Raw genomic sequence first — 11506 nt, 5'->3', positions numbered from 1 at the left:
GTGTTTGTAGTTGTGGCTCCAAAATTTCTGAACATATCGAGTAGAAAATTATCTATGCAACAGCGTGCCTATATTTTAGATAACATAAATACAATAAAAGTTATTTGCTTCTAAACATTTTGTTTTTTTTCATTTGCTTATAAAAAATGATTGGATAGTGTAATTGAAAAAAAAAGCACGCTGTTGCACAGATAAAGTTCTTCTTTACGTGTTGTGAAAATTTGGTAATTCTACAACAAATATGGTGCGAGAAAAGTTGTCCCGCGCTAAACAGTTTTTGCCATGTTGTTCCATTTGTAAGACGGAGGCAGCACATGCGGGTGTGTGTAATAACAGCCTTGTTCCTAGAATGAGTCTAGATAGGGTTACCATTGAGTTTTTAGACCAAATCCGGACATCAGTTCCGTTTCCGGGGGAGGGGGAGGGGGTAAAATTAAAGTTAAACAGTATTGTTCTTTCATTAATACAATTTTATTTAAATCTATAAATAAAACGTCTACATAAGAGTTATTAGGTTAAACATGTTATAATAATTAATTAACTTATACTAATAAATAGAAATTAGATATTATTAATTTATACAGAGTGAACCCGGAAATCTGTCACCAAACATAACTTTTTGTATCAATATAACCACGTTAAACGGTTACCTTTATAAAATCCGGACATTTTTCAAATCCGGGCGTCAATCCGGACTGTCTGGACGAAATCCGGCCGTATGGTAACCCTAAGTCTAGAACTCTAGAATCTATACAATAATAATATATGCTCATAAGTCATAAGGTTATTTTGAGAAAAAATTAAAGCAAAATGTAATACATAAACATTATAGTACAACATACATAAATGTAATCGTTACAAATATTAAAGAAAAAAAGTCATGGGGGGATCTATCCCCCCCCCCCCCCCCCCCCCCTGTTTGACCGCCACTGGTAGTGATGTCGTACGCGATCTACCTAAATGGGCGATCTACCGGTTTTTCCGAGCGCCGAGCGGTGCTAAGATAATTTACGATTTTAAGATTAATTTTTAGATTATTAAATCATAGCGTAAATTGTATTGATCCAAGTACAGGAGCACATACTCAGTCTATCGAGGGTCTTTGCCGTATTGTGAAGAAAAGATACGGTATAAGAGTGAACGGAGCTTCGCTTTTACTCGAAAGGCGGTTGAAAGAAGAGTGGTGGCGATCACTTCACGTCTTCACCCATCCATAGATATAATATTTAACGATTTTCTTTCAGACACACGAAAACGACCTTTTTTAGTTTAAGGTATTTTATAAAAATAATACTTGTATAATCTTTGTATATCATTATTTCGTTGTGATAAAAATTTTAAGATCAAAATAACACGGAAATCAAATACTATTTTTGGTAGATCGCGCACTACTCGAAAACAAGTTTGGTAGATCGCGTACGACATGAGTATCAAACAATGTACAATAATTATTGAAACACACACGGCGTGTTTCAGTGTTAAGAATCAGACGCACTATCCAAGCTTCCCATCCCAGTCCATCACGCTCCGACTAATAGCCTCGGCCCCATGGTACGTAACAAATGAAACCCTACACAATTATTTAAGAATTCCAACAGTTGACTAACTATCTAAATTATACTATAATAGATTTCACTCCAAATTGCAACACCATCCCAATCCTTTAGTCACTCACCTAGCATCACGTACTCTTCCAGACAACCCACGTCGCCGACTTAAAAGAAATTGGTGCCGTGAACAAAAAATAAATAAATTACTAGAGGGTACCATCACTGGATGATTTCCCTCATCATGTGCCTCATGTGTATTTTATATGTATATAGTGTTATATCAATTATCTATTTTACTTATTGTGTCATGTAACACAGATTGTAAATTTTCTAAAAAAAAAAAAAAAAGAATCAGACGATTACAATGCGATTTGAACGAGTCTAAATTTGGCGAGCTGAAAATATCAGTTTTAATCTTATTAACAGTTCGCGTTGATCTATATCTGCACACGGTTAGTAACTCGTAGGCTCAAAGTGTTTGTCGATCGCGTGTTTCCGAGTGGGAGTAAGTCGTGAACCACAGTTTTTCCCTTCGGATGAACCATTATTGTATTCGACCCACTGCGGCAATTTCCAACCGTTCCAAAACTGACGAATATTTTTTCAAACGCATTCGAATCGGAATACAAAATATATGATATACATAATGATAACTATATGCAGGTGTTGTTCGCAGTAGTTGTAGTTGTACCTACCGGGGAAGCAGTGTCGTCTCGTGGACCTTCTGTCGTTTTCCGCCGTCCCGACAAAACGAATAACGTGATGTTCTATCAAAACTAATCGTCGTTGTTCTGCGGCGGTATCGCAATCCGCAGAATCGATAATATTGTTATTATTATTATTATTATTATTATTACTGTCGTTACAATTATTATTATTATTATTGTTACATCGCCGCGTCGTCGTATCACAGAATCCGCACGATTAACGATAAACGCTTATCAATATCGACCGACTCTCCGAGTCTTGTGCACATCGTTTTATCAATTATTATTATTGTTGGCGGAACGCGTATTATTAATATTACAATAATTGTAAATTGTTACTACTGCTTCGTGATTTACTATCGTCCGGTTGTGCGTTTAAAATTTAAATAATCTATTTCCCATCATAACGTCGTTTGTGTTCCTCGCGGCGCGGAGTAATACGCATTGTAAATAATTTTTTATCCGCTAAATCGTTTTTGTTTTTAATGTCAACCGTTCGGTCGTTGGCGTCTGCGGCCGGATTCCGGCTCTCTCGTTGAACGGTCTAGTTGGTTGGTGCAGACGACGATGGTCCGACGGACGGCTGACGACGAAATATGTCGACATAATTATCGCCACGGTGTCGACGGCATGAACCGCCGGGCATAGAAACGATCGACGACCTCAAGAGAGCACCGGGACGAGAGTCGAATCGTTTCGGGACAGGACTGCACAGCAGTTCGCATTGCACGCCCTACGCCGACACGTCCGAGAAGGCGAGATATTCAACGGTTTATAAACGACATGCAGTTACGACGAAACAATACAAACTAACCAATGGATTTCATTAGACGGACATCACTGTTGTTGGTATTATCGTCGTTACTCGTCAGGCAATCAACACAAGTCAGTAAGTACCGATTGGGTATGGTGTCCTCAATTAGATTGATTATGTTTCTTTTTTTTTTAACAATTTATCATCAAATCAATGAGTTCGATTAACACCAAAAATGAATTGGTAAAAACATTTTTTACTTCCAACTAGGTAGGTAGGTCCGCATTACTAACTCAAAGATTCCGTATATAAGGTATATTTATCATTATGTTGATATTAATTGACTTGAGACGTAATCAACGTTATATGATTTCATTAAATATCTTCCTAATAAAAAAAATAATTTTCAACTCTCTTGAAGTCTAATCAATGCATTGGTACTTACAAATTGATGATTTTTCAAGTATATTTTTGTTTTTTTATTAATTTAAATACCTATGCATAAAAAGTTGTGACAATATGCTTTGAGTGTCAAATAAAAATAATACTGATACTAGAAATACTATTTATCAATTACTGTGTTTCCATCTACTTGCCAATTTTTTTAGATTATATCAAAACATAGTTATTGTTGACAAAGCGAATACTTTTAGAACACAAAATTTCACATATTTCGATACAAATAATACTTAGGTATATGACTAATTAATCTAATATACGTTTAGTATAATTTTATTGAAATTTTTTTTTTTGATATTTAATTAGTTATGGTGTAAATAGGAGGCTAATTTAGGATATTACCTTGCTTACTAGGTACTATTAGTTCTTAGATAAAAATTTCTTGACATTCTTAAATGGTGGTTAACTAGTTATGATCATATATTTTTTCCATTTTTTCTCTAAGAGATGAAACATTTTAATTACAGTTAGTAAATTTAAATTTAGTTTTGAATAAGTAATAAAACAAACTATTAAGATACCAAAACAAATACCAACATTTTATAATTATATATTGTACCAATCTTGCATTGTTATCTTTAGTATTAGAATTGATTGACCTATTATCAAACTTACTAGAATATTATCTATACTCTATTCTAAATAAGTCTAGAAAAATGTACAATGAAAACAACTCCGGTTTCGCGCAAGTGTGTCACATGATCTGCCAGCCGCCTAATCACGACGAGTAATTTAAACTGTAGCCAATCACAGCGTACCTGCATGTGTTATTTTTTCCAGACTTATTTAGAATAGGTGGACAACATCTCATATAGGCTTTTATCAATATTTAAATTTTAATGTGAATTTTAACTAGGTTCCTATGTATTTATTTCAATTTTAAAAAACTGATTACTTTTTTTTAAATTAAAAATATCAATAAAAGCCTAATTGAGGTGCCCTAAGATCTAGATATTATTCTTACATATTCTTACCTTTAAGTTTAATATAGTTTGATAATATCAAGTCTTTTTAATTTAGCCTATAATATCTTTATTCACAACAATAATATTATAGATATAGATTAGTTTACATGGTATATCTAAAAACTATAGTCTAAAGTATTTTAGCCCACAATGTATGTATAGCATTTATAAAAAGTGAGAGTTTTGAGCCGTATTTTAACAATATTTATACCTAATTTATATGTTTCCTCGGATAGTTTACAATATAGTACACATAGATAATAGTTCTGTTCAAAATACAGATAAGAGATATACATGCAGTATCTAATAATTTTAGATAAACATTAAACTATAAAATATACTTATCTTAATATTATAATTTTTTTAATAATCAATTTTCAAGTTGTAATTCTATGAACAAACAGTCTAATGTGTGACAAATAAGTAAAATATTGTGACCTTATAAAAATATGAAATTAATTGACACAATGTTAATATTCAAACGTTACAACATCTGACCATTATGTTCATATGTATTTAAATTTTAAATTAACTAATGTTTGATTTTATTTTAGATTTAGATCCTCCTAGTGGATATTGTGCTCAGTATAATGGGAAGATATGCAGAAAGTATTTAAATGCTTCAATACTTATATGGTTTAATAACACTTTAACAAATGAAGGAAGTGAACAAAATGAAATAATCACTACAGGTCTATGGGAAGAAATGTTACCTAGCTTTTCAAAAACATGTAGACCAGCAGCTGAAGTACTTATCTTTCTAAGTGGCTTAAGGTTTAATAGTTAGTTAAGAATTTTATTAATTGCTTTATCTTTAATTTTTAGAAACTTCTATGTTTATACGCATTTCCTCATTGTAATCAAGATAAGTCTTATTTTCCACTTTGTTACGAAGATTGTATTGCTGTACGAGAATTATTTTGCTATAAAGAATGGGCATTGATTGAAGCAAATAAACAAAGGGGAATTTTTTATAAATCTAAAGGACATTTTTCTTTACCAATTTGTGAGAACTTACCACATAACTCGCAGAATGGTAAACCTGTATGTTCACATGCCATGCTCACAGAGCTTAAACAAGACGAAATAACTAGTAAGTATTAGTGTTTAATATGAAAAGAATGTCATAGGTAGTAATTTATTTTTTATTTTATTATGAAACAAATAATAATTAAGATGCTCCTATTCATTACCTACAATTATTGGATTTTGAGGGAACAATTAATGTATTTGGATTAGAATAATGATTTTTTTGCCTGTCCTCAAGTTTTGGGGGAAAAAAATAATTCAAGATTCAACTTGAAATGTAACAAATTAAATCTTTGGTACTTTGAAGATAGTATCTTTAAACAAGTTAATTCCCCATACTTTTCAAAATAATCAGAAAAACTTAATCATTACTAGCACAAGAAAAAATAACTAAAAAAATTTGGCACTTAATTATTTACAGATATTTTACTTTTTGGCTTAAGGTAATGAAATGATATCTAATTTTTTTATCTTGTCCTAATATTTAAAATGTTTTTTCTAATATTTTATCTAGAATATTAATTTATTAAAACTTATTTCTAATAATAAATGTTATTTTAGAAGTTAAAATAAATGTACATTATGTGATTAGAAGAGGTGTTTTCTGTCTTTGTTAGGAATGTAGGTTTGTAATAATTACCAACATACTAATTGATCTAGTGAAGCAATAGAACTGAAAACTGGTTTGAAATTTTCGTAAAATCTTCTTGATATTGACTACTACAATTTTGATTTTAACTTCTTCGAAAATTAAAATATGAGATTTATCTTAGTTTAAACTTTTTTAGAATGTAGGCCTTGTAGGGGGATAAAATCATCAATGGAGAAAAGTCAAAATCTCAAGTATGTTTAACAGTAATTCAAATCTGTTTTCAGAATTCATTAAATCTACAATGTCTCAAAATTTTTATGTTATTTCTGTATTAAATGCAGCCAGAAAATCACTGCTTCAAAACCTCTTTATTAATGTACCCATTTTGTAATTTTTTATTTGATATTTAATTTGCATATTTTTTGTTCTCAGTTTCATTAAATAATCTTATCGATTATTCTCAAAATATTAAGAAAATTAATTTTTTTTAGTTGATTGCATTCGTGGCAATGGTCGTTTCTATCAAGGATATATTAATGTTACTAAATCGGGTTTGCCATGCCAAAGATGGGATTCAAAAGTTCCACATGAATTTGTTAGACCACCAAATGTATTTCCTGAAGTTCAAAATTCTGAAAATTATTGCCGAAATGCTGGAGGTGAAGTGTCTTCTCCGTGGTGTTATACTATGGATCCTGATGTGAGATGGCAAAAATGTGATGTACCCCTTTGTGGTGAGACTTTGGCCATTACTAGTTATAATATAAGTGTTGTTATCTTTATTATTTAACTTATTTATTCTCATAATTATAGACAAAAATGAAACTGAATTAGTGGAAACAAAACTTGATATCATTAATAATGACACGGCTATAAATACCATTACAATGATCATAAACCATATTGAAACGTTCATTGATCAAACATCAACACGACATCTACATATATTTCTTGTGATTGTTGCAGTTTTGATACTTTTAGTATCAGTTTTAATATTAGTGCTGTGCAACAAGTTGTTGTCCAATAAAAATTCATACAGATCAACACAAACTCGAGTAAATATATATGGTTCTATGTTAAGTAATAACTAACTATTTTTTTATATTATTAGACTATTAATGACATGACATAATGTTGATTATAGGAAGTTGATATAGATTTAGATAAATTACCAAGTAATTCTGCATATCATCAATATGGAATGTGTTCAAACCCAAAATTAGAAAAACTTGAATTTCCCAGAAACAATATAATATATGTAAAAGACTTGGGTCAAGGAGCATTTGGGCGTGTATTCCAGGTGAGATAAAAATTTAAAAGCATTTAAATATCTATTGATTATATTAATCTTTTATAATTCCTAGGCCAAAGCACCGGGCCTGTTGAAAGACGAAGAATTTACGTTGGTTGCTGTAAAAATGTTAAAAGATGAAGCTTCAAATGATCTACAAGTCGACTTTGAACGAGAAGCTTGCTTGTTGTCAGAATTCGATCATCCTAATATTGTTAAGTTGTTGGGAGTTTGTGCTTTAGGTAAACCAATGTGTTTACTTTTTGAATACATGGGTCGTGGCGACTTAAATGAATTTCTTCGTTCATGTGCACCAAGCAATTACATTGTACATTCAACTGAAGCTAGGGGTGATGTTTTTCGTGATTTAAATCTTACAAATTTGGACATGTTAAAAATAGCTCAACAGATTGCTTCTGGTATGGTTTATCTATCTGACAGAAAATTTGTGCACAGAGATTTAGCAACAAGAAATTGTTTGATTGATGACACAATGACAGTAAAAATAGCAGATTTTGGGCTTTCGCAAAAAATGTATTTACAAGACTATTACAAAGGTGATGAACATGATGCGATACCTGTTAGATGGATGCCTTTAGAGAGTATTCTTTACAATAAATATACAGTTGAATCAGATGTTTGGGCATTTGGTGTGTGTCTTTGGGAAATTTTTTCTTTTGCTCTTCAACCGTATTATGGCATGACACATGAAGAAGTCGTTAAGTTCATCAAAGATGGCAACGTTATGAATTGTCCTGAAAATACTCCAAAATTGGCATATGAGCTTATGAAACAATGCTGGAGTCGAAAACCAGATTCACGTCCAACTTTCCGTACAATTTATCAGACTTTAGAAAATGTTCGACAAGAAGTTGTTTGCCGTATGAATGGTGGTCTGCCTTCACATGCCCATTTGTGATTTACTGTAATATGTGGAAAGCAATTAAGCTATGTTGTATATTATATCATTGTCTGATTGTGTAACAATTTACGTCTTGTATAAATATATTAAACAATCAAAATGTTTAATTTAATTCCTCAATGACAATAATTTTGTTATATCATTGATAAAATCATTTTTTAAGACTGTTTTAGTAGAATAGTAATTTATTCTTAGCTGATTTATTTCCCTAAGCACTTGATTTTATTTTTTCAATAGAAACTTTTACACAAACAATATCACTTGAGGTTTATATAAAACATTTTTATTTAGGTACCAAATATTATATTATATTTTCTTAAATATTTTTTAATACTTAACAATGCTATTGTAAATTAACTTTAATTCAGGAAGTAAAGTTTGCCAAAAATAATATTTGATTGTTGGTAATAATCTGATTTTAACTATTAACTCTTGATAATCTGTATAGTTCATAATATTTTTGTTTTAGTCAATATCTGTACTCTGTAGGCATATACTAGTCGTTCTTTTACTATGTATTATCTACCTAATAATTGTGTCGTGTTTTTGTATTTATGTTAATTGACAAAATGAAATTAGTTAAGAAATGTACTTGGAAGTTTTAAGCTTTGAATTTTACAATATTCAATTATTTATTTATCATTATTTTATTTTGTGTGAAAATAATAAGTGACAAAAGTAATACTGTAATTATTATTTATGTAAATAAAAATTTTTTATTTATTACAATTTTTCTTAAATTACTTCAACGAAAATATTTTATACAATTTATTATAAATACATAATAAACCATAAACATTACAATGATATAACCGTTTAATGCTATGATAACTATGAACAATGAATTTAGTTTTAAAATCTGAAACTTAATTTAATTAGATGTAATAAAATACATATAAAAAAAAATAGAAAATAATATTGAATTGTCTTATGTAATTCTAAGATTCTTCGGATATTAACATAAACAAACACAAATTTAAGTTTAACGAAAGTAATTTAAAATTAGCTATCACTTGTTTGTTTTCTTCGGTTAATTTGATTGATTTGATACAAGAACTATGATTTGTTGTATCTAAAATATCATTTTAATGTTTATAAAAATTAGATTTTTAAGACAATTATACTATTATGTACCTACAATATAGTTAAGATTTTGTTAAATATTTTTATTATCTACCGTATTACATGTTTGTTTATAACTTTGAATTTTACTTTCAAACAATTACTTTACTGATAACTTACAAATCATAACGTACAGAAGTTACTTCTTATGGAACTTTACTTTAGAACCAGAGTATTTGAGTCCATCAACCAAATGGTTTAAGAATATAAACATATGTTAGTTATGTAGTATAACAGTATGATGTAGCATATTGTGTATTTCAAATGTATGTTGGCATTCATAAGGTAAAAAACAGAAATAGAAAATATTTTTATTTAGTTAATCAAGTAAATTGCATTTTAGATATTATATTTCTATAATATTTATCATGCTTAATTGTTCATTAAAAACTATATATCATAAAATAGTTTCTTACTTGATAAAATATTTGAACTGTTCTATTTATTATTGGTTGTTGGTAAATCATTCTTTATTTCTTTTATCATTCTTTTAACATTTTTGATAATTCTTATACAAATAGTTTCTAAAAATGAAAAATTCAAGCTTTAATTTTGATACATTAAGTAATATAATAACAGTGCCTAGCTTAACTTCCCCGTTTTACTTATAGAAGGAGCATGGAAGTAGTTCTGGCAGTAAACATAGGTAGCGCTGCAAGTGTTGTTCCACACATATATACATGTGCAGAACACACATCAGATTTTACTTAATTAGAGTGTTAATACGTAATTACCATTTTAAATCATGATTTATGAATATTTCTTACAAGTTTCAAACAAATTCAACAAACTACAAATAAACTAGTCTTAAATCTCATTAGTAACTTGTCTTTAGTTTTGAAGTTATTTTTCAACGTTCTTGTTGGATTGACTTATTATAATAACACATCACTGTAATGCAATTTCACTGCACTATCCAAGAAAGCTGGCCTGATTATGTCCGTCTATGGTTTTACTAGAATAAAAGAACTTTTAAATAGGTAACCTAATGATTATTCAATAAGAAGTTTTAAAATAGTATTTCCGAAATACATGTATGAACCACCCAAACTAGAAATAGACACTGGATTCTAAAACAATTCTCAAAAGCAAATCTTGGAACTATTAGATGAATGCTGAGTCGGATAGTTACTAAATATTTATTGGACCAAATAATGAGCTAATGGTCCCTTAAAAATGATTTAGTGATCTTTGATAAGTAATTTAATTTTAAAAAAAATCATTAAATTAACTAACCGTTAGCAAGTAACAAAGGTAAATATTTAGTTGTTTAAATTTATTTCCGATTACAATATTACTTACTCTAAGTAGGAAATAATGCAGGCTTATTGAAGATAAATTTGAGTAATGAGTTTAAAATGATTTCAAGATTCCGAAAGTGAGTATGATATGTTCCCCTCCAAAAAGAAATTCCATAAGAAAGAATTGATTGCACTAGTGAAATGTATGTCAATTTTTTTAATTTAAAGGTTAAGATAGATCTAAGAGATTTATATATATAGAAGAATTTTCTTAAAGTATTATTAATATAATTTATGTGTACGTCCCATTAAATTAGCATCAATAAACAATCCTAGGTATTTAATAGAGTTTACTCTATTTAATTCCCTACATTTGCATATATTATTTTTATTATTATTAAGTACACAACTATTAGTATGAGCAATGATTTTATAATCATTCAAATCAATCGGTGCAACTCGTTTGCGCACAATCTACATTTTTTATCTAGATATCGATGACTCGTTTGCGCACAACGAAATCAGTCGTTTACCTGTAACGGACGACTCGTTTGCGCACAACATAAACACTGAGTAACATATATTTTATATTTTTAAATTTGGACTTACCTAAAGTAATTGAATTATCGGTAAAAATTATCAGTACAAATTACCAGCATATCAATAGTCAATATATATCGATTTAAAATAATCGTCGTGTATTAGGAAAGCATAATACTTTTAAACAGTCGTTCGCCAGAAAGCTGTACTATAACAACTGACTATATTGACTATGGATATCGAAATTTGTGATGTTTTTGAAACGCGTCGAGGAAAAAAATGTTTAAACATAGAAAATTATAAATTTAGAGAATTCCGAACTTTAAAATCTGGT

At 29.6% G+C, this 11506-nt stretch overlaps 1 protein-coding gene across 2 annotated transcripts; it reads left to right on the top strand.

Annotated features, from left to right (window-relative positions):
- The first annotated feature begins 2480 nt into the window (after positions 1-2480).
- On the top strand, positions 2481-8635 carry LOC111042639 (tyrosine-protein kinase transmembrane receptor Ror2-like). 2 transcript variants are annotated; one of them, XM_022327323.1, is made up of 7 exons: positions 2481-3146; positions 4990-5183; positions 5261-5528; positions 6548-6790; positions 6870-7111; positions 7201-7356; positions 7421-8635. In XM_022327323.1, exons 1-7 carry the CDS (start codon positions 3074-3076, stop codon positions 8264-8266), a joined length of 2022 nt encoding a protein of 673 aa, XP_022183015.1. In that variant the 5' UTR covers positions 2481-3073; the 3' UTR covers positions 8267-8635. The 2 variants fall into 2 exon arrangements, with proteins under 2 accessions (XP_022183015.1, XP_022183016.1); XM_022327324.1 differs by lacking the exon at positions 2481-3146 and adding an exon at positions 4042-4197.
- The last annotated feature ends 2871 nt before the right edge of the window (positions 8636-11506 follow it).

The sequence above is a fragment of the Myzus persicae genome, unplaced genomic scaffold (genome assembly GCF_001856785.1).
Source record: "Myzus persicae strain clone G006 unplaced genomic scaffold, MPER_G0061.0, whole genome shotgun sequence".
Lineage (NCBI taxonomy): Eukaryota > Metazoa > Arthropoda > Insecta > Hemiptera > Aphididae > Myzus > Myzus persicae.
This window is presented reverse-complemented; position numbering and strand designations above follow the sequence as displayed.